This window comes from Dendronephthya gigantea, unplaced genomic scaffold, assembly GCF_004324835.1.
Source record: "Dendronephthya gigantea isolate DGI-Jeju-01 unplaced genomic scaffold, DenGig_1.0 000012F, whole genome shotgun sequence".
NCBI classification, from domain to species: domain Eukaryota; kingdom Metazoa; phylum Cnidaria; class Anthozoa; order Malacalcyonacea; family Nephtheidae; genus Dendronephthya; species Dendronephthya gigantea.
Window position 1 is genome coordinate 2,090,050 of NW_021163022.1, and position 23,824 is coordinate 2,113,873.

The following is a 23,824-nucleotide window of genomic DNA, read 5'->3' on the forward strand; positions in this document are numbered from 1 at the left end:
GATCTTGTCTTTTTCTTGTAAAGAGATGTCTTTGACAATGTTTTTTACGCCATTCGGACTTTCCGTTGCTTTGCCCAAAAACATCAGCTAGCAATGCTATTTTTTTCCTCTGATAGGCAAAACACGAAACTTATAAAGATCCTATGACAGGATATGATGTTTTAACTCGGGAGACTCTGCTCAACCGCGGGAAATGTTGTGGAAATGCATGCAGACATGTAAGTTGTAAAGGTGTAAAACCATAAAGGAACAAGTCGTTGTACACGTGATATAACACGAGACGGCATGTCATATCATTACTAGTATAACAACACATTTTAGCCCCGGCCGTTTACACTACACTCGATTTATTGGCACGGCACGGCAAAAACGGGTACCCGTGCCCATTTCCATCCGTGCTCGGCCTTTGTTTTGGTAGCCTGAACACTAAAAAAATTGGGTACGGGTACATATTTCAGCCGTGCCGATAAATTGAGTGTAGTGTAAACCTATTACTATTAGCAAGCCAAAAGCTTTCCTTTATTTGCAAGCATAAGGTTGGGATATGCATGCCTTTGTCTCCCAGATCAATCGCATTTACTATAGTCTATATATTTCTCTTAAATGTATATTACAACAACGTAACCATATAGCAATGCACTTACAGTAGAATCTAACAATAAACAGTTTTTTTGACATCGCTGGCAATGAGCATAAACACATGCAAAGTTTTAGCGAATTTAGATTTATAACTAGTACAACTCTTTTGAAATCATATTTTCGTCTATTACAGTGTCCATATGGTCATATCAATGTTCCGGAACGGTTCAGAACAAAGAAGTTCAATTCAGAGTTTTACATGTGATGCACGATTTACAGGATTTCAAAATTCAGAAAGATCTTAAAATGATTCGGGACACCGCGAAACTCGTTGATAATTCATCGTCTGCTCTGACTTCTTAAAGAGACATCTGGTTCAAGCCAGTTTTCCATATAGAACGTTAACACATAATTAACAGGACAAAAACTATGCCCAGGGCGCAGCCATGTTTGTGTGCTTAAGTCTTAACAAGTCTTTCTCCGCTTACCAATCGCTTTTGCTCATTTCACTAGCAGAAAACTGACTTAAAATCTTAGAGCATCACACGAACATGTAGTTTATAAGGTACATGCAAGCACTATAACAGTATTTCGAGGTCTCATTTCTGTAGTAGTTACGTATATTTTCTAATATACAGCCTGCCGTACACGCAGTTAAAATAATTTCAAACTGAGAGATACTCCCAAAAATTTAAACTTTATACTGTAGAGGAGTTTTCCAATTAGATTGTCTTCCACAACGTAACTGACAAAAAATGAGAATTTGTGATCCAGAATTTTGGTCAGGAACAAGCATCTATCCATACAATATCAACCTTTCAATATCAATGCAACTATACGATGTCGACGTCTATTCTATAAAAATAAAAATAAAAACAAGTTTGAACACATATCAAGTTACTATGTTAGTTTTAACGACTGAATAAATCGCATAAGAATTTCTCAGTATGAAAATAAAAAGATGATTACCGCTGTTTGACGACTGTTTCTTTTGTCTTGCGCGGGAATTCTGAAACCAAACCTGCGTAACACGTTTGCTTAAACCTGTTTGTTTAGCAATTCGTTCCAAATCGTGGCCGTCGGGATTTGGGTCCAAATTAAAGTTTGCGTTTAATATTTGGAGTTGATCTTCCGAGAAAGTCGTTCGGATTCGTTTCGGTTTCAATAGTGAGGGTTCTAAGAATTAAAAAAACAAACTTGCAACATTTCTGCTACGAGAAATCGTGTCTCTTCTTTTATGAAGGACTTTCTGATCTAGGATTTCCATTGGTGTTGATCCGACCAGACACAAGTTTATTGTTTCACCTACCATCATTATTGGTACAAAACACACTGGCCTCCAACAACTCTATATAATGGACCTTGCAGTAAACTCTCGTATCTTGAAGCGCGAACTCCTCCCCTGTGGATAACTGTCTGGCGCAAACCGCGCACGAGAAACACGCCAAGTGATAAACATTATTCCTTGCTTTCCGTACCCAGTCACTGGCTTGTATATTTCGCAGGCAGCTTGAACACTTAGCTCCAAATTCTCTAAAGTAGAAATTATAAAAAATATAGGATCATTTCTTGAAATTTCTTGAAATTGCACTGAATGGAAATCTCGTGTCATGCAATTAGATTTTATTCGATTGTGCATGTTTGCGCACCCGTGGGCTTTTAAATTATAACAATAGTTTGATTTCTATAAAGGACTTCTTTTGATACAGCCTGTAGATTTTTGCTAAAGTAAAGTGTATAGATATAACTTCGTACCTTGCGTAATCTGCTTTGCAATATATCTTTCGATCTTTTGTGTAGCAACTCGTCTCCAGACCCAAGTCACACTGGCAAGCACAGCATTTAAGACAACGTACATGCCAGCATGTGTCGGCAACTTTTAATAAATAACGATCAGTTACAACTTCATCGCAGCCAGAACATCTGTCTGTTTGAGACTGAAAAAAAAGATATAAATCTTATCTTTTCGGCATACAACTTAAAGTCCATTTAATTTAGTTTTATTTTGACATTATGCAGTAAACTAAGTCTTCAACATGTTTTGGTGGTTGCAAAATACCAAGTGAAAAGATTTCTTTCAAAATATATAATGGGGATATCGTTGTTATAAATTTCAACGCTATTCACACTGGAACAAAAGTAGCTTCGATTCAAGTGTTATTTTCTTCTCGGCCTATCCCGAGAAATCTCTTCAATTTAACATCGTTTTTAGATTATACAGTAAACATACTTTTTGGAACTTTTGACGTTTGCAAAACGTTGATGTTGAAAATTTTAGTATTATTTTCTTACAAATACCATTATTTACAAACGTGCATATTATAATTAGACTTATAACTTTACCATACTAAGCTGAAAAGAAAACGTTAAAAAAAACTTTTTATTTCTTAAAAGTTTTCAATGCTTGTATAGTTAGAAGGCTGATCTGAAGACCTGTCGGTTGTATGCAAATCCTTTATATATCCCACAGCTGGGCGAACACCAAGTTCTCAATTATTACCCGAGGTGAAGCCAATCTGGAGTAATTTTTTTTATATCTGATCTGACAGGCGAAAATCAAGTTATAAAATCGATGCGGTTTTAAAATAACACGCATTTATCAACAAAGGCAAATATTTATTATCTAGTTACCGCCTTTAATTGCGGGACGGATAAATAGAAACAGTTTTGCCACGACATTGAAATAAACAAAAATACAAACAAATAAAAAAATCAAATCTTAATTATATACTAGAATATAGGACCAAATTTTAAACAATTTCACCTAAAAACAAATTTCCCTCTCTCGTGGCATACAAAAACGTTTAGTTGGAAACAAAAACACAAAAAGAAAAAATTGAATACTTACGGTGACCTGCTCGCTAACTGGATGCGCCGCTGTCGAAATCTCCATTGATTCGTCCTCTTTTGGATCTACGCATAAAACAGATACAGAAATAACTTTAAATCTATTTGTCAACGCGCATTTCTTGTCGAGTAGTAACCACCTAAGATCAAACAGAAACTCGGGTATTTATGAATTACGTTTGTATTGTGACCAGCTGGCTACTTGACCTGGCCCATAACGAGCTTTTTTGTGATTGGTTGAAATTAATAGTGACGCGTGTTGATGTTCTCTGGTTTCGAAGACCGTATTCAAAGTCGAACAATCAGGATAAGTTTAAATTACAGCGTAGGCCGCTAACGAGTTTTATTTAATTGTTGTGCAAATCCAGGTTGTTGATGAGACCTAGGACGTAATAAGAAAGGTGCTTGTTCTAGGGCCGAAATTCAATTTAAATCTTAGTATGAATGAATATCGTGAGAGATTGATATGAAGAGAACACGTGGCACGTTATGCTATTATTCAGAGGGACATTTCGGGCAAAAAGCAACTCAAAGAAACAAGAAAACGACTGCGGAACACAAACACAACTTGAGCATTTTTAATTTAGCATATTCATCAGTGGTGTATAAGCATTATTGGGGGAATGAAGGGACGAAACATACCGCAAGGTCCTCCAACAGTAAGTGAGGGAACGCCTCTGCTATGCCGGCATTACGCTGGGAAAAATTTTACTGTGGGCGAAAGTTACGCAAGTAGTTACGCATGCAGTTACGCAAGAATAGTTTCGTCAGTATTTCCTTACAACGATCGTATGCTGCAAACTCTTTTAAAAACAAGATAGCCAAAACAAAATGGAGAGTGTATACTATATTATCCGTAATTGATTATAATTTTTTGTTCATGCAGTCAACTAAATGACAAGGTTGGGTTCCAACATAGACAATCAAGAAGACATTCTTCAATGTCTTCTGGATCGTCTATGGTTCCAATAAGCTATACTGTACCTATAGTTAGTCCTAAAATTATTAGTTACAATTTTCCTGGACGTTACTTTGTGTTCTTAAACGATTCCCGTCTGACGTCTCCATAAACTTAAGCATGCAGTTAGGATTTTAATCGCAAATATTTTGCAGGCTGTACAAATAATTAAACTATTCTATCTCTATTAAAATTAGGTTTTGCTATGTAGCAAGACGGAAAAAAATTCGGTCTTAAACGTTAGTAAGCTCAAATGAATATTAACGTTTTAATTTTGATGCAAAAGTTTTCAGTTTTATTTAAATGCATTGGTAGTGTGGAATCATTAATTTTTCACCTGTTTTTGATGAAAAAACATGCACATGTCAAAGTCTTGTGTACTTGTAACGTGTGAACAATGTATGAGTATATTATCAACCTGTTTTTGATGAAAAAACATACACATGTCAAAGTTTTGTGTACTTGTAACGTGTGAACAATGTATGAGTATATTATCAACCTGTTTTTGATGAAAAAACATACACATGTCAAAGTTTTGTGTACTTGTAACGTGTGAACAATGCGTGAGTATATTATCCAATTGGATTGCAGATAGAATTTCTGATAACCTGGTTTGTCTGGAAGATTTGTTCTTTTCAAGCATACAGACTACAGTAGTTGCAAGGCTTCGGAATAGTTTCATTAAAAAAAGGGAAATTAATGAAAATATACATAAAAAAGTACCGGAATCAGATCTACTGTTAAGACACCAGATAGTGATTTTCTAAACAATGTTTTGAAATCAACAAAACTACAGATACTGACCCAACAATGAATTAGCTATTTCCCAATCAAGCAGGGTGCCGGGTCTAGTCGCAAACCGCAAAGCATCCATAGATACAGTCCATAGATTGCAGTTTGCAACTAGACCCAGTACCCTGCTTGATTGGCTAATAGAGAAATGACTAATAGAGACTGTACTTAGTATTTACGCATGTTTAATCTAAATCACACTAAAATATATATTGCAATTTCAGAGCGATTTAATATAATATATATCTGTGGATAGCACTTATAAACTTTTGTATGACCAGCCACTGATATTTAAAATTTTTAAATACAGTATGTGAACAAAAACAGTGCAAATAAAAAACACAGTATTTTGCTGTTTGTGCAAATTAAGCTTTGTATTTGCTATAAAGTCTTAACTTCAAGTGACTATTTTAGTTTAGCATACTTTCTTCTTACTAGAGCAAGACCAAACAAACTTTAAGGTTTGATGGTTTTCCATTCCAATGTCCTATTGGCCTCAGAATTTATCTCTGATTTATCATTTAAAATGCAATTTATTCCAACCAAAAACATATACAGTATGAAGAAAATTGTTATTATGGGACATCAGTGGACTCGCAAGTAAAGACATTTGGCAATGCCACCCATCATATGCACCTAAATTATGCTTATTTGCATTATGTTGGAGCTACCTAATTTTTTGGTGCATTGCTTAACAGGAAATAAAGTGTACACATTTTTTTTCTTCCAATGTCTGGTGCTTTTAATTGCTGGAAATGTGAAAACATCTGAGAGTAATGTAATACCAATTAACATTATGTAATAAAACTAGAATTTCATCACAACAATTACATTGTGGATGGATGAAAAAATTCCTGATTTTTAATTTTTGAAGGCTTTTACTAGAATATATATTATGAAGGATATACATACAGCTCATGTATGTGAAACATGTGATATAAAGAAACCAATGTAGGTTAAGAATTTAACATTCTGTTATTAAGAAAATCGTGAAGGTGCACTAAATTTAGCAAGTTTAAAAATTTAGGTATAAAAATGTGGGTGTTTTGACATTAGTACCGGGGATGTACCACATGTGATAATCATACAGAATAAAAGCAGGTGCATTTGGGCTCTGGAACTGCTATTCAATTGCACCACACAAGTTTTCTAATTCTTTGCAATATATGAATTGCATTAAAAGGTTTGAAAAGTATCAAAAACATAATCCAATCACAAAACACCTTCAAAGAGTAGCTTAGGGAACTTGATTATTCTTTGTGATGGGTATAAACGCGGAGAAATGAATAGACATGGGGAGGTAATTTAATAAAAGATGTTACAAATTAGCCCTAACATTTAATGTTCAGACAACTTATTGAGCATTGTTGATCTACAATTCAAACCGCTCTACTGTATAGTAAAGCAGCAAAGAAATATTAGAGGAAATTAAATTAGAAACAAATATCCGCAAACGTAACCCAAATAATTTACAAAATGTTACGATTGTTATCAAACAATTCGCTAGCAAAATACTAATTCACATTATAAAGTTTTAGTACACAATTTGACATACATCCGGAATATTTGAGCTTCAAAAGGCATAACGTTAGTTAGTTTCAAACAGTAATGGCGCGATCCCTCTAACAACGTACCTGTGACAGCTATGAAGACCATTTTAAAGCGATTTTGCTAATAGAACAAATCTGACAACATGACAGTTGAAGCGACCAAAATTTTAGGGCAATTAATTATAATTTATTCACATTTACCGGGGGGGGGGAAGAGTGATGGGTAGCACTAATGTGCAAATAGGTTTCTAAAACCTGGTATTTCCTAGTTTATATTATACACTATATTTTTTGTTCGTGTTTGCATTGTAGTAGTTTGATGTTGACAAAACATGATCAAGGGCTTCAGGTTTACCGCTTACGGATTTTTGCTATGCTGCCGAGTATTTTTGCTTGGCACCTCGTACCCAGGAAGTGCCAGATTAATCTTTCCAGGGGTCCGACCTCCTCTTCACGATCAGAATATTCTATTTGGTTATCACGTTGATTAAACCTTAAAGAAAGCTCGGAGAAAACTACATGCACTACGTCGTAGCCGCCATTTCACTCACTTTATAATTAATTCATTTGTCGCATTTGGCTAATTGGCTCATTCTCCCACAATGGTAGTTCCCACCACTTCACAGGCTTGGATCTCTACCGGGGTTTAATAGTTAGACCAGTCTCCTAATGAGAACTTCGATCGCGGCACCAGCCTGAGTCATTTCCAAGTTACATTTTCATGCACTGTTGACCGACCACAATCAACAATATAGCATTTTTTATCTAATTCAACCACACGCAACAATTTTTCAATCCTGTATATCTTTCTTAAGTCAGAAGTTATAACCTATGTGCTGTATAAAGGTAGTATAAAGATCCACTCAGCTCATTTCACCATGAAATAACTTAATTTACCGATTGCGGTTTGTAAAACCACACGAATTGCAACCAACCTGTCCAATTGCAGTATTTAACGATATGTTACCAGCTCGTTGGCAATAGTTGACTGACGAGTATAAGTTAATCGGTAGAAGGCTCTCGACTTAGGTTTGTTCCAACAATACGTGATCGTCCAACTATATACTAGTGAACATGTTGCATGTGCTCGATAACACTGAGAAACACTGAATGACGTGATGCATTGTGACATACTTATTATATACAAGCATGCATGGAAATACCAATAAGTAAACCTTTTCTTATTTTTTTTATGACTACAAAAGAACGTTCAAGAGGTATGATTTTTTTGAACATGTCATGGCTTCCCTCCCGCGCACAATATCCTATAATAGTCATATAGTACAAACCAAACCAATACAATCTAAACAAACTTCAAGAGGGCACTTCCTTTTTATAGTTTTTCAATTGGGAGAAGATTACTCAGCCCATGCAAAATACTTTTTGAATGAAGTCGAGAATTATATGCATGACCTTTGTGTGGATCTCTTTTAATAATCTCAGAAATCTTTGATTAAATTAGAATACAAGTGCTTGTAATCTTTCATTTTTGCCAGTATTAATGAGCCACTTTTATAGAAACCATACAAAGTCGTTTAACTGCATTTGTAGTGGGCACTGCAACGTATATTATGATGCACACTTACAATAACTATTTAGAATATTTGTGGTGCTAAATTTGACTCTTATCAAAGAGGCATGATGTCGAGACAAAAAGCTTGAGATCAGTGATTTTTGAATATTTATGAAACGGACTACATGTAGTTGGATGATAGATGGCAAGATTACAGTTGCCGATATTATTATGAATACTTTATCGCGTGACCAAGCATTTACTACACAGCTTCAATAAAAAATCCATTTCCGAATTCAGTGAAGTACGTGTGGGCATTGTCCGGCTGGGTTTCGTTATCCGTACTGCATAGATATAAGATATTAATGCTAAGCTTTCATATTCGATGTCACTGTCACGATGACGCTTGTTTTATCATATAACGCAAACTGCATTAGCCAGAGGTACCGTAAACGTGTATCGGTTAAAAAACCCTTTAGCAAAGTTAATGAAAAGACTATAATATATATAGTATATATTCTAATTCGTTACAATGTTGGAATGCAACCTCTGTATCTATATTATCTTTTAGCTGCATTTTATTTTTTGATGCCGGTAAATATATTGGAGGGACCTTTTATCAAACGGTTATCTTTAGGGGACTGATTAAATCATTTGTCAGTACAGTTTCAAGTTAAATTTTTGGCCAATGGAAACATGCAACTATAAGCAAACACATCCTAGGCCTAGAAGTAATGCAATGGTTGATTTGCCGCTGCATGGTGCACGGATATCTTTACTCCTAAAAGTATTTATTGAAACAGTTTATCACTGGATTCGTCAGTTCAATCTATGCATTCGATCATAAAAAAGACGTCGGTTAACGTCCGACATTTCTAGCTCTTTCACACGATTTAGGTATTGCAGGATAACTGATAACATGCAGTTCCTAATCGTAAATTACTGCATGCATGGTTTCAAGATCCTCCAGCGAAATGACGCGTAAAGGCCCAATATAATCGCGTAGGAAAAAATACAACATTCTGATGCGAACAAAAGAAGATTAATTTTCATGCCGTGAATCAGCCCGATTTACTTAGGCTCTTCTGAAAAATAAGAGCTTATCAATACCACTCTGGATGACTGGATTGAAAAGCCAAATATAACGGAAGACCCGGTCCAGTAATCAAGAATTGATCACGCTTTTATTTTTTCACATAATACGTTTACATTTCGTACATGAGAAAAATATGGCACTTATAGTCACTAACACATATTTCGTTTGAGACATAATGAATGTCTCAAACAAAATATGTGTTAGTGACTATAAATGATTCATTGGCAACATATATCCCATATTACCATCCCGCCAGGTACCTTAGAGTATACTATAGAGTATACAAGAATATGTGGTTTACAGAATTTGCAAACGTCATTCACTAGACATAGATTTAAAAAACAGCTGGAACTGTAATCTTAACATAGAGGAGAGAAATTTGTCAATTGTCATGAGTGATAATAGTAAAGAAAAATTCAGTTCAGGTTGCAGCGTGCTAAGAGCTGATGTTAATATACTATTTAATGTAAATAAAACTATATATGCTTGACTTACTTCAGATTTTTACAGAATCCAGATGCTAATTGGCTGAGTATTGTCCTCGCTGCATCTATAGCACCAACTGAGTGTGTACCTAATTCTCAACGTGATCCCTTTTATTTTACTGTACCAGCACTTATAGGTGTTTTTTTTGGAGTGACGTGTATATACACCTACGCTAAAGTCAACCCGGGTCTACGTACGTGATGGGTTGTTTATCATCATTATTGACCATCTGTACTTGGCCTGAGTAATGTAAGCCAACACCATAAGTTGTTAATTAAATTGCGGATGTTAGTTTAGATTCAACCAAGTGGATACCTCTGTGGGAGCTTCCATATTCGTGGATAGTTTATTTAGATGGTGAAGATTTGGAAACAAAGATGGTGAAACCTATTCAGTCTGAACCAGAAAACATTGCTGAAAGCCTGAAATATCTTTTCATCTTCACAAACTGAAATCAATGATGAAGATTTCTTGGTTTAGTCAGTGTAACCACATTACTAAGTAATGCAATCAGTAAACGAGGTATGTTGTTGTTTGATGTTGTATATGCATTTCGTTCGCCATAGACACACTTATACTTCGAATGTGGTAAAAAAATTTACTGCTGTCTGTATAGTGCAGAAGTAAAAAAATTGTTTATGACATGCACTGATATGAATGAGATTGACTAGAAATTAATTAATGAACAAACTGAAATGCTAACAAGTTCCCAAGTAGAACATGATCATTAAACTTTTTAAAAACTCTTCCTTCCAATTCTTCCTTTCTTCAGTTAGTTGGATGATTTTAAAAAAAGTATATTCACCAATAAAAAAACTAGAAACCTATTACAAACTCTTATATATTAGGCCTATTTGCCTTTTGCCTGTAGAATGTGGTACGTGTTACTTTAATCATCTGGGTTAAGCAGCCAAGTCTTAGCGGAAGACCATGACCAGGCGACAATTAAAAAGTAAAAAACAAATTCCGAATAAACAAGACATCTTGAGAGTTAAAATATGAAACAAGCGAGACACAGGTTGAAACTGTAAATTTTCGACTTTATTTCAAAGTCATCTTCAGACAGAATGAAAAACAATACTTTACAATGCATACATATACAACACAGAGAGAAAGAGAGCGCACGTGTCAATCCAGTGTGGGCGAAAGGTGTGTTAATCCAAGCAACGGGAAACTTGATAATGTTACTAATAAAACTAAAAATGTATGCTATATTTAGTTTAGTTTCAACCTGTGGGCTTGATTCATATTTTGACTCTCAAGATGTCTTGTTTATTCGGAATTTGTTTTTAACTTTTAACGTTAATTAATTAGGTAATTTGTTCAGTGTAGTTATTGGCAAATATTCTAGGTGTACATGACAATTGTATAGGTGTGACCTAATTGGTAATTGGCAAATACTCTAGGTGTACACGACAATTAAAGTGTACATCAAGTCAGTTTCTTTAGTCCTAATCGTCTCCCAATTTCCTGGCTAATGGTTGCCTGCGTTCTGCCATGATGGCTTTTCGTGAGAATCGACCCCCCTTATGTTACATAGAAACGTTCCTACGTTCTTGGAACTGCCGTGGAACTTCCTATTCATGCACGATGGAAGAGGCCCATTATTATGGAAGGGGCCCATGTTATGTATCTTGCTGTCCCGTGCACTTAAGCAGTTAAGCGTGTTTTGACGGAACCGTAGTTCATACATACATAATTGCTCTTTAGTATTATGAAACGCCAGTGCATGAGGTGGCATGGTTCCCGCTCTTTCACTACTATTCAATGATATTTCAATTTCCAGAATTTCAGAATGTGGATAATAATGTATTGAATAACGATGCTTAACTGGTTAACGATGGGTTATTAAACTTATTCAAATCATAATTCCCTTGCCCACAGTCCTTGTTCCTGGATTTGGAAACGACAGTTGCAAAATCGAAGAAACTGATGTCACAAATCCAATTCACAGTGACCTTGTAGTTCTATTTTATTCGACCTTGCACTTTTTTCTACATGTGTGTAAAAAATTGTAATCCTATATATCCGGCTGGCTTACTATTTTTCCAGCTATAGTTACTTGGCTAAATTATATGAAATTTGAATAAATCAAATTATCAGTAATTAAATAATAGTTTAGGAAGAAATTATGTCATTATGGATTGTGGTCCCAAGATGTAAGACTAAACTTGAGTCATGATTGATTTTATTTATTGATTATACTCTGTGGTATCTATTTACTCAATAGATGGCACTGTACAATGTATATAGTGACTGGTGAGAATTATAGATTACTGATTGAGTAGCTACTATACGAGAGTTACTGTGAAATCGTAAAATCTTCAACCCATGGCCAGGCTGGCAAAGGAATTAGGTCCATTGACCTTACGCTACACTTTTAAAGTTGAATGTTTTTTTTATCAAAGTGGCATAAACTTTTTAAATCAAAGATAACAGCATAATAAGGAACCTTATACTAAATGACATTCTCGCATTCAGGACAACAATGGGCCATAAAATGCCTGTATTCAAGCATGATCTATTGTGGCTGAAAGCTGAATAAGGAATGCCAAACTCTCAGTATTTAATAACCAATGATTAGAAGCTTACCTCTGTCAGCATCGGCTACTTTTTCGAACATACAAGCCATTTAAACCACCTTGTTATCAGGAAGTGTTGGCTACAAAAAAATTGTGACTATAATAATCCTTTATTTAGTCAAAGCAACACGACTGCTCTCTAATAAGTACCCTAAATATATTATTGCTGTATAATTTTTCTTTGATTTTGTATCAAATTGTTGATAGTAAATATCGAAGTCAAGTATCATGACCACCAATACAATTTTAATCAAGGGCGGGAATCGATCACTTCCTATGAGTTGTAAGTAAAGTGGGTCGACAAATATTTGAAATTTTTTCCGCCAACATTTCCAGTTAAAATTTTTGTCATCTACCAATCGGGCGCTTGAACAACAAACAAAAATCGTGAAGTCCATCCATAAACATGTTTAAGTGTCAACCACAACTAACCACAAGCCACAATATATTGTTGTATAATACTTGTAACGTAGATGCATCATGCGAGTCTTACACATGCACACGTACGCCCTCTTGACTTCGCAAGATGCGACAGTTAAAAATTTAAGAGATATTGATCAAAGTTTATAGTTAATAACCTATAATAAACTTCTTCGGGAACAAGCCGGGAGTTATTCGAGTCAACCTTAGATAACTAAAATACAATGGGTCAGTTCACATCGGAGAATTCCTTCTATAATAACTAATTTCTTGGTTTTTGATAAATAATTATTTTATCCTAGTATATTGAAGCTTTTAGACTTCTTTGAATGAAAATATGGTTTGCCATTAACGTATGGCCGGGTAAACTAAAGGATTCTTAAATGATAGGCACAGCGGTTGGGTGGGTGGAATTTCTGCGGTTATTAAAGTTTCTTTGTTGAAGATTTTGCTGAGAATAATTTGATCAAAATATGTCGCATTGTAAACCTATTTCAAAGATTTAGTTGTTGAGACCTGACCTTTTGTCAAGAGGTTCAACGTGATGGAACTCAGCTTACTCATCGCTGTGATATTTATCTTTATCTGTTTCGTTTTCAGTACATGACGTATCACATCCGTCTCAGACTCTCAGTGCATGCATGCACAAACACACAACACACACAGGATCTTCAAAAAGCCTCAGATTAATTCAAAGTTACAAAAATTTAATGTTGATCGGAGAAACTGTTTGAAGCTAGCGCATGATTCCTTTTTTCAAACCAGGTATAATTTTCAGTTTGAGTTTATGATAGCGTTGTGATAAAATGTTTTCCAAATACAACTGCCCACGCAAAGCCGCATTTTGTCGACTTCCCTCGTGCATTCGTGTTCTTGTCGCCAAGTCCCAACTCCCAAGGCAAGGACAGGAAGAAGCTAGAAATCACGCAGAGTAAGTGGCGAAGAAATATTTGTTTGCATTAAATCACAAGTAAAATAACCGCAAAAACATCTGAAATCGTGTAATGACTAATGCAGGCGTCTCGGTTCCCTGAGCTACTCTTAGACAAAAGAATCATAAAAAGCTGTCAAAATTTCTATAGTAAAAAATATGGTTAAGCTTTACAATTGAAAAATACTAAAATACATTCACTGCATGGTTGGTGTTTTCTCGACCGTTTTAAAATGCTTGAAAAGCAATAAAAATACTGAGTGGGTTACATTGAGGTCATCTAGCAAACTAAAGCAGGCAATTTTTTTACAGCTTTTAAACCACCTAAACCACACGGCATTAAAACCGGCCACTATCCTGTGAAGGGCAATCCACTATTAGATGGCAACTAAAAAAAGTTGACATCTTCAGGTCAACTGAAATTCTGGAATGGCGTCATTATATACGAACTATATATGCAGGATGACTTCTTTGTTCTTCACAGTTTAACGTGAATTAAGTTTTAGTTTAGCTTTGCCTTTGTGCCGCCGGCAAACTCTGCAAAAATTGATTGAATTCTTGATATCAATTTAATAAAAACCGCAGGTTTTCATGCATACAGCAGTTCAATGCTATAACAATAAGACATAGTCTTATACTCCAGGGCCCGGTTGTTCAAAAGCCGTTTAGCTTAACCCTGGATTAAAGCAAATCTTTACATTAATTTTTCAACCTCTTGCTTGCAAACTTCATAATCAATTTTTATAAATAATTTCAAGACCGATAAAAGTCATAATTTCTAAACAAACAGCTAGTGGCTCAAAAGCACATAAACTATATAAACTCTTGAATGTAATTTAATCCTGGGTTAGCGCTAAGCTAGCTTTAAACAACCGACCCTGTTGTGTAGTTTATTCTGCAACTTAATTTAAAGTCTTCTGTTGCAGTTGCGACACTGGGTTTGGGACAAAGTTAGTCGCATTCAGAAAATGTATTTTATCGCCACATGTCGCAAAACGTGACTGACGAAACTCCATTAAAACCTTTCTTGTTGCCAGACAGGGATGATGGAACGGTACTTGCAATGCTGACTCATGAGTTATCGTCTGGTCTAACATTTTTTATCTGGAAAGTTCAACCGGAATTTCAAAACGTCAACTCTTGCCCTATACTTAAGTTAATAGCTTTCATCTCAAGTTGCCATAATTAAACTTTTTGTTGGTGGTCGACGTACCATATATATATCGAAACGTTTTTAGAATTTTTCTCTGAATTCAGCCAGCATAAATTTAGGGACTTTTTAACAACTGTTCATGTCTCAGATGTTCGATTTGCGGACAATCAGTTAGTGTTACAATTAACACACACTATAATTTGTAGAAAAATCATGAGCAGGAAGGATATTAAGCTGAAAGAATAAAGAACTTTTCGGTGACGAATAATACAAATAAAGGACTTTCAAAGTTTTAAAGGGCGAAAATAGAAAGTTGAATTGTCTGGGGGCGTTTTTCAATATATTATTACAAACAGGCAGACTAACTGGGACCGAAGTTCTGTTTAAGCACGTTGAGACCATTTTTTTTTAATGAATCAAATTTTCTAAACGGTCGGTTATCCCTAAATAAATTCTCCAAAATTGCGTTTCTAAATATTGATTTATTCTGTCCCAGTACTTTACTTTTCTTAATTTAACTAATATTCAGATATCGGCAAAACAAAGCTGTATTTGTTTTTCAGAAGGGAAGTATTTTGCAAATGTGTTTCCTATCAATCATGATTTTCAAGTCTTTTTGCATCACGGCATCACCCCTCACGATAAAGCTATGAAGCTTGATGTTACTCGATACCGGTTATCCGGTGTATCCTTACCAGACGGAATTCTTAATGAACTGTCTAATTTCCGGCTGCTCTTAGAGGGTTCGGTGACGTCATTGTTAAGTCGTACAAGTATGTTTAGGTCACCATAGCAATAGAATACATGCCTTTGAAATATTTAAATGTATGCTATGACTATGTTTTCCAAAATAGACAGCAAATACAAATAAATATATGACGATTTGCTCGATAATTATCAAACAAAAATAAGTCGATAATTATAAAACAAAAATTAGGAAGTTGAAGATTTCTAACTGGGTTATTTATAGTACAGCCCAACAAACAATTTTGTTGAAAGCTGAATAGTTGCACCCACTATTTTCAACCCCACTCAATATATTGTAAAATAACTATTTCTGGGAGACCTTTTATTTTCTAAGGCGTGCCTCAGCTTGTTATAGTCGTCTTTCAAAATGAATAAGGTTGGTTATAGAAAGACGTGACGAGTCACATTTATCAACATTCTTCTTTTTTTCTATATACGCTTTTGAGGAGGAGGGATCTGAAGTGCGATGACTAAATTAATAGCAGATGGCTACTCTTAAACATATTACGTTTCTCTCCTATTAAACATGCAATTTAGCTGGGCGCTGATAGTTCTTCTGTACCTTTATTCACTGAAAATGCCACCACTGTTAAGAGTGGTATGGCCTACTATACAATACTTTATATATTCATAAATTCCTGTTATATTTTCTAGAGATGTTGAACTTTTACATGTCGTTCATTTCACATATTACGTCATCTCCATTTGCCTGATTTTCGGAATTTGTATAACATTAAAGCAGTGGCAAATGAAAGCCCATACCTAAACAAATAAAAAATGATGTTATCTTTATAGGTAGCGGTATTTAAATATTAGCATTAAATAGAATAAAGTCTAGAGAATATATGGCCGATTCACAACCACTGAGCTCACGACTAAGAAAAGGATGGCGGAAAAAATAATTCCCGGATGTTTGCGGTTGAAAATTTGGAAAGTAAATTGACAGAAAACGGGATGCCTTGTTCCGTTTATTATGGCAAAAATTAACGTTGTCTGAGGGGCCGGTTGTATGAAGGCTGTCCTGATAGTTTTTTCACTTGCTTAAATTCGCCTGTTGTTAGGTATAATTTTGAATCTTAAATTTTAGTATTCCTAAATTCAGGATTTTCGTCGATAATTTTTCGTTCCAAAGCTGAAATTTTACTGCTTTTCGAGCACTTTTGGAACGGTTGAAAAAATTCCTATCTGGTGGATAGCGCTATCTAGCCTTCGGCTTCTACGACCGGCCCCTGATGTTTATTAAGATATTTTACCACCGCAACAAGTTGTGTAAGCTTATCCACCCACCATGTAAAGATATACTGTAAATGCTCATTTCGCAGATAAACTCTTGTTTGTCCTCCAATGGGTCCTCCAGGAAAAGTACTTCCTATTAGTTATAAAATAAAAAAAAATCATTTAAGCCGGGATTAACTATTAAGCAGGAGTGCAAAAGTCCATCAAAAGGTTGAGGTGTGTTTTCAGCAAGATCAAAAACAACGAGTCCTAAAGTTTTTTTATGAATGTTTGCATTTGTGCTTTTTTTTTCCGAAGGAAATTAGGGTTGGGCCAGGTTTTGGCTTCACCGCGTCGTTTCCGTAGTCGCATTCCTGGCGTTGAAAACTTGCGGTAAAAACAATTTTCGGAACATTAGGACTTGTTTTTCAAACGTGGATTGAAAATAATAGTAAAATCACTTGCAAATCCTAAAGCACACTGTGTATATAATAACACTGACTATATATATCCGGAATGCAAACCCGGAATTATATTCCAAGGACGTTTCATAAAATCTCCATAAAATGGAATAAGTGTTTGGTGCATCTGAAAGGAAAAAACAAAGTAGACAACCTGGACAGATTGCTACAAAGTGCTGATCTGACATCTTATAGCCATGGCACTGTTGGTATACAATTGGGAACCCCTAACTATTAATTGCTGTCAACAAGCCTGGAAACAAACCTGCATCAGCATCAACTAGAATGGGCAGCGACTGAGTAACCTCCGCCATTTGATCCAAATCACAATAATGCCAGTGATTTTTCTCCACATCATTCTTTGGAACAAACTGAGGTCTCTAAATGACCAAGGATTTGTAATAACAGTGATTTAAATTATTAAAAAGATTATATACATATATGGATAACAAAATTATTCTAACCTTTTGTCCTAGACGAATGAAAGCAATTAATTCTACTTCACCAACAACCTGGGACAAACAGAATGTTTGTTAGTTCAGGGTGCTCAAACCTTAATTATGTCAACCTATAAAAGTAAATCTCTCTCCTCTAGATTAGATAAACTGTGAAAAAACTGAGAGAAAATGAATATGAGAGCTAGCATATGCTAATATTGCATCTATATTCCCACCTTATTAGCTCAATATTAACAAGTGATAGACCATTCAAAAAACTAATTACAATATCTTGCTGCATGACAGTTTATCACTGAGGCAGCATTTCAGCAACACCTGAGAATTTCAGAACCCATCTGTTTTGCCTACTTCATTTTTAATTTGTATTTCAAAAAAGCGATCTACCTGACCCTCTGGTCTTGTTACAGGATTCTTTTTGGATTTTTCAACCCATCCTCTATTTACCAAGATTATTTCACTAAACCACAAAACCAATTCATTAGTTACAAAGGCTTAGGCTGATCCGTAGATCATATTTGCCTATAGCTTGAGGTAAAAATTAATTGCTAGATATATAATTTCATACCCTGATGACAAACGAAATGGAGTAACAATTTGAGCACCAGTTGCATTTGGTCCCCTTATTCCTGATCTTCCATCATTATTTTGCGAGCGTGGAAATATATGCAACTCTTTGGAATGGTCAAATGTGCCTCTTATTTTAACTCTTCTGTACTGCATTTTTTCATCCTTGAGCAATTCCAAGCTTTAGAATTAATAATTTTGAAACTGATTAATGCATTTTAATTATACAGCTACTTTTCCCCCCAGACAATTTCAATTTAAGGTGGTCAAAGAAACAAATAAAAAAGTCCAAGAAAGATTTTGTAGCTGTTATATTTATGAATACAACCCTAAGCTGGTAAATCAACAAAAGAACACCACAGTTTTCTGTATTCCTTCATTTTGCCTGTAAGCAATTTTTAGCCATTGAAACATGTTTAAAGGTCTGGAATCAGGCCAGTATGTGTGCTATGTGCAGATTGCTGATAGACCTAAGTTTGGTATCTATACCAACCCTCTTAAGCACACTACCAACCTATCTGTTATTTCCAATGGTTCTCTCATAGTTCTATCCTCAAGTTGTTTAATCAGCGATTTCTTCCACTGCAATCGATACACCTGCCATGTCCCCAGGCCAAATGAAATTACAGGCATTGCTGTAAGAAGCAAAGGTGCTCTATTCTTTGAGGTCATGCTAGCACTCCTTGTTGAGAACTTGAAAACCATTTTACATCGAGAAAATGCATATGACCACCTTCTAAGTGAATATATGGCCATTTATATAGCGCACTGGATAACCAAGAACACACTCCTTAGATTATATAAGGTTATACAGCATACCCCAGTTATTTCAACAACTTCACCACTGAGCTATATAATACCTGGAGAAGGTGTTCTTCTTATTTCAGTAACTAGGGGTGATTTCCACTTGCACAGACACAGTTCGCGGTGCAATTATGAAATACCCTGTCAAGTGCCAACCCAACTCTTAACAGTGAATGCCATATAGTCTTATAGATAAATGTACCTTGTTTTGAACGGGGCAATTCTATACTCTAAAATCGATCCTCTAACAGATGGACAATTACGGCGCCGAAAGACGGGGAAGGCAGAACACAAACACTTGCTCGCAGCCAATTATCGGGTATTAAATTGTAGGAAAGAATATTTTGCGGAGGTTGCGGGTTTTTGCATAGAGATTATAAATATTGTGATTATAAATAGTGTTATTTATAATCTCTATTCTATGGGTTTTTGCGGAAGAGCCTTGGCTAACTGTTGTATTTCTGAATTTTCTGGGCATGCGCACTGCGTAGTTTTAAATTCGTCCGTCCGCGCGAATTCAAGATGGCCGATACGGTGGACTCAATTCAAAATCAAATGAAACAAGAAGTGGAAAAGTTCCAAGGAATTCAGAAAAGTAGAGTGAAGATTTTTTATTTTATTATTCTCTGATGTGTACTCTGGTAGCTAAGAACTATAACATTGCGCAACTGACTGTAACAATCTTTGTGTACGGTATTAATTTAATAAATTTGTCAGTACGACTACCCTCACTATAGTACAGTACAGTACAGTACAATACAAGAGTAACATTGTAACAAGACTACAAGTCTACATGACAATTTGAAGAAGGTTAAACCGGCTGTACCGAACTGTAACTGTAACGCATATCATACCGGATTCCCCTGAGCACATCTTATTCTTATACAACATTAAAAGGGGGAGAAGCTTCCAAGAGAATCCTATGGTTGAATTTTATGTAAATTAGGTCACTACAAACTTTGTAGTTATAATTGAACTTATGCAATTGGATACCAAAGTCAATAATTTAAATTTTTTAATATATGTCAATCTCTGCACCAATCATTCACACCCCTATGTGCACACGTCCAACAGCGTTTCCACAATTGAAGGAAATTTCCTTCAAAATGACAACCTTGAGGGAGGGTACAAATGTTCTTTGTTTCTCTCTTTTGTCTTTACCATTTCCCTATGAGCACAGTCTTATGCAAATAAGTTGTGGAAACCCTGACGCCCAAGTAATACACATGCCCAAAAAATACACGCCTATTTACATCCAAATGATACAACTCAGAATTAATGTGAAATCTAGCATATCCACATGTTTAGAGATGGTGTTCCTGAAAATAATATATAGAGTAATTTCTACTGATTAGTAAATTCTGTACTGAATATTTTTTTTCATTTGGATACATTCTAACCATGGCTTTTCTTCTCATCAGCTATTCAAAAGACTCTAAGTGCTCGTCAGAAACTTGATGCACAACTGAATGAGAATAATGTTGTTTTGGAGGTAAATAGTACTTGTAGTATTGCGATTTGCAGGCATTTCTGACAGCAATAGGCTTATTAGTATCAAATGCTGAATTTTATGCAAAATTTGTACTTCTTCGGTAGTGGAATGACAATGCATGTTAGAAAAACAGAAAGAACTATTAACACATATGCCATTGCCTTTTTCCGGGTGCACTTAATATAGCCATGTTGCACACTCAAACATTCTGGGGCCGGTTGTTCAAAGCTAGGTTAGCGCTAACCCTGGGCTAAATTTTACTCAGCTGTTTTGGTTTATATGCTTCTGCACTGCTCTTTGTTTCAAGACTTTGCAAAAAAGGACTTTTATTGATCCAGAAAATATTTATGAAAAAACACGTTCAACTTCATAAACGAGCGATTAAAAAATTGTTCTGAAAATTTGAGTTAACCCTGGGTCAAGCTAACCCATTTTTGAACAACCGGCCCCTGCTGTAAGAATGAAGAATATTTTTTAACCTTACAACCCCAATGGCAAAGCTATTTGCCCAAGAAAACAGGCACACTGGTTGTTGTAATATTGGTTACCATTATTGGCAGGAATTAAAGCACATTGGGGAAGGTTCAATCTACAAGTTAATTGGTCCAGTATTAGTGAAACAAGATCCAACAGAAGCAAAAGATACTGTAACAAAAAGAATTCAATATATCAAAAAAGAAATGTAAGTATTTGACAAAGAGGCGGGAGTGTGTGTGTCCATTTACCAATAGAAGAAGCCCATGTAGATATCTTTAAATAGCTTTATAAAGTAGCTATACTTACTGAGCTACACATAATATATCAGCTCATATATGGTGAGTAGTGAAAGCGGTGATAATGCTGTGAGAATTTGTGATATTTGTGAATTTGCCTTATCTATGACTCAAGCTCACAGTAGACTCTTCTACTGGTTGCATATAGGAAATATTCCATTTTTTATCTACAGAGTACAGAAGGCTAAAGTTTGTAGGAGTGACTTTGTAAAAAAATTCATTTAGAGAACCCTGACTCTACCACTAGGGGAAAGATGAATATTTGATGATTTTCAAACAGTTCTTTGACACTACACAGCTCACTATATTCATGTAATTTTGCACGATGAACATTGTAGGTAGGTACACCACATATATATTTATATATACCGGTATATGTATTTCTGCAAAGCTTTTAGTCTGTTGACCCTGAGCAATGTATTTATTTCCTGCATTAGAAGACCTGGGTTAACAAACTTGCTGTAAAATATATGTGGTGTATCTTATATCTCATAATCATAAGTATACAGCTTTTGTTTGTACAAGTACCCTCGTATCCCTCAATAAAACTAAAAAAATACACTAAGAGCCTGTTTACATGGACCGTGTTATCCCGGCTAAGCGAGGTGAATACTGTGTGTAATGAAAGACTAATCAGGTTAAGCCTTTGATGTGATGTGTTTTTTACCTCGCTAGCCGGGATAACTTGCTCCATGTAAACAGGCCCTAAGCCAAATTTTAAACTTAAAATTGTATAATTTTGTAGAGAACGTCATGACAAAACCATGCAAGACTTAGAAAGCAAGTTTCACAGTCATAAGCAGAAAATAGGAAGTCTTCAACAACAATTTCAGCAACTTTCAATGCAAGCCAAGGCTGCAAACTAGGTAAGAAAGATAAGATATTCTCTACGATGCTTTCAATGGAGGTTTTCAAAAAGCAGTTGACCAAAGTGGGAAAGGTTTGCTGATTCTTGACGTGAAAGTATTTAATTTTGTTTTTGAACTACGAAAATTGAAGAGTTCTGCATCAATAAGACAATATTATGAACAATATTAAGAAGAAGTGACTGTGACATGACTATTGGGAAATGTAACTTGCAAACGCGAATATTTTAATGATGTATTAAAATATCGTATGTTACGATGGAAAGATTTGTTTAATATAGTTATTTTTTTTAAAGGCATATATAGGCATCGAATACGCCGTTTTCCGGCGGACTCGGCCATGGTTGAATACGCCGTTTTCCGGCGGACTCGATCATGGTCGAATACGCCGTTTTCCGGCGGACTCGACCATCGTGTAATACGCCGTTTTTCAGACTCCAGTACACTCGATCATAGTCGAATCGCCGTTTTTCGGCGGACTCGACCATGGTCGAATACGCTATTTTCCGGCAGACTCGACCATAGTCGAATACGCCATTTTCCGGCGGACTCGACCATGGTCTAATACGCCATTTTCCGGCGGACTCGACCATGGTCGAATACGCTATTTCCGGCGGACTCGACTATGGTCGAATACCCATTTTCAGGCGGACTCGGCTATGGTCGAATACCCATTTTCCGGCGGACTCGGCCATAGTCGAATACGCCATTTTCCGGGGGACTCGACCATAGTCGAATACGCCATTTTCCGGGGGACTCGACCATAGTCGAATACGCCATTTTCCGGGGGACTCGACTATGGTCGAATACGCCATTTTCCGGGGGACTCGACTATGGTCGAATACGCCATTTTCCGGGGGACTCGACCATGGTCGAGTACGCCGTTTTCTGGTACACTCGACCATGGTCGAATACGTCGTTTTCCGGTATACTCGACCATGGTCGAATACGCCGTTTTCCGGTATACTCGACCATGGTCGAATATTCCGTTTTCCGGTACACTCGACCATGTTCGAATACGCCGTTTTCCGGTATACTCGACCATGGTCGAATACGCCGTTTTCCGGTACACTCGACCATCGTCGAATACGCCGTTTTCCGGTACACTCGACCATGGTCGAATACTCCGTTTTCCGGTACACTCGACCATGGTCGAATACTCCGTTTTCCGGTACACTCGACCATGGTCGAATACGCCGTTTTCCGGTACACTCGACCATGGTCGAATACGCCGTTTTCCGGTACACTCGACCATGGTCGAATACTCCGTTTTCCGGTACACTCGACCATGGTCGAATACTCCGTTTTCCGGTACACTCGACCATGGTCGAATGCGCCGTTTTCCGGTACACTCGACCATGGTCGAATACGCCGTTTTCCGGTACACTCGACCATGGTCGAATACGCCGTTTTCCGGTACACTCGACCATGGTTGTTTGTAAATCTTTTGCGCAACGCTTTGAAGTACTTTATGTCTCGCAGATATTTAAAACTATGACGTCATAGGGCACCAGAAAAAATTTTGCTCCGGGCCCCA

The 23,824-nt window shown here is 36.2% G+C and overlaps 3 protein-coding genes across 3 annotated transcripts; 1 reads left to right on the forward strand and 2 right to left on the reverse strand.

Annotated features, from left to right (window-relative positions):
• Nucleotides 1-502: 502 nt before the first annotated feature.
• LOC114519177 (LIM/homeobox protein Awh-like) lies at nucleotides 503-6,886 on the reverse strand. The gene is made up of 6 exons (XM_028539260.1): nucleotides 6,811-6,886; nucleotides 3,428-3,492; nucleotides 2,335-2,516; nucleotides 1,889-2,112; nucleotides 1,549-1,755; nucleotides 503-1,434 (listed from the first exon to the last, which is right to left on the reverse strand). The coding sequence occupies exons 1-6, from the start codon at nucleotides 6,830-6,832 to the stop codon at nucleotides 1,430-1,432; spliced, it is 705 nt and encodes a 234-aa protein (XP_028395061.1). The 5' UTR covers nucleotides 6,833-6,886; the 3' UTR covers nucleotides 503-1,429.
• Nucleotides 6,887-15,536: 8,650 nt separating this feature from the next.
• LOC114519130 (surfeit locus protein 1-like) lies at nucleotides 15,537-19,408 on the reverse strand. The gene is made up of 7 exons (XM_028539204.1): nucleotides 18,867-19,408; nucleotides 18,354-18,533; nucleotides 18,173-18,245; nucleotides 17,795-17,842; nucleotides 17,596-17,710; nucleotides 16,942-17,023; nucleotides 15,537-16,416 (listed from the first exon to the last, which is right to left on the reverse strand). The coding sequence occupies exons 1-7, from the start codon at nucleotides 19,106-19,108 to the stop codon at nucleotides 16,350-16,352; spliced, it is 807 nt and encodes a 268-aa protein (XP_028395005.1). The 5' UTR covers nucleotides 19,109-19,408; the 3' UTR covers nucleotides 15,537-16,349.
• A 237-nt stretch (nucleotides 19,409-19,645) lies between these two features.
• On the forward strand, nucleotides 19,646-22,582 carry LOC114519131 (prefoldin subunit 6-like). The gene is made up of 4 exons (XM_028539206.1): nucleotides 19,646-19,751; nucleotides 20,578-20,648; nucleotides 21,209-21,330; nucleotides 22,167-22,582. Exons 1-4 carry the CDS (start codon nucleotides 19,679-19,681, stop codon nucleotides 22,285-22,287), a joined length of 387 nt encoding a protein of 128 aa, XP_028395007.1. The 5' UTR covers nucleotides 19,646-19,678; the 3' UTR covers nucleotides 22,288-22,582.
• The last annotated feature ends 1,242 nt before the right edge of the window (nucleotides 22,583-23,824 follow it).

Coding starts and splice junctions, on each gene's coding strand:
- LOC114519177 (XM_028539260.1), bottom strand. CDS start 6,832: ATGGTCTTCATAGCTGTCACAG. Junction 3,493..6,810: donor GGTCTTCATAGCTGTCACAG/GTACGTTGTTAG, acceptor TTTTATGCGTAG/ATCCAAAAGAGGACGAATCA. Junction 2,113..2,334: donor TGCAAAGCAGATTACGCAAG/GTACGAAGTTAT, acceptor TTTCTACTTTAG/AGAATTTGGAGCTAAGTGTT.
- LOC114519130 (XM_028539204.1), bottom strand. CDS start 19,108: ATGGCCATATATTCACTTAGAAGGTGGTCATATGCATTTTCTCGATGT. Junction 18,534..18,866: donor CCATTGGAAATAACAGATAG/GTTGGTAGTGTG, acceptor TTAATTCTAAAG/CTTGGAATTGCTCAAGGATG. Junction 18,246..18,353: donor CCATTTCGTTTGTCATCAGG/GTATGAAATTAT, acceptor TTTGTGGTTTAG/TGAAATAATCTTGGTAAATA.
- LOC114519131 (XM_028539206.1), top strand. CDS start 19,679: ATGGCCGATACGGTGGACTCAATTCAAAATCAAATGAAACAAGAAGTG. Junction 19,752..20,577: donor GTTCCAAGGAATTCAGAAAA/GTAGAGTGAAGA, acceptor TCTTCTCATCAG/CTATTCAAAAGACTCTAAGT. Junction 20,649..21,208: donor AGAATAATGTTGTTTTGGAG/GTAAATAGTACT, acceptor CATTATTGGCAG/GAATTAAAGCACATTGGGGA.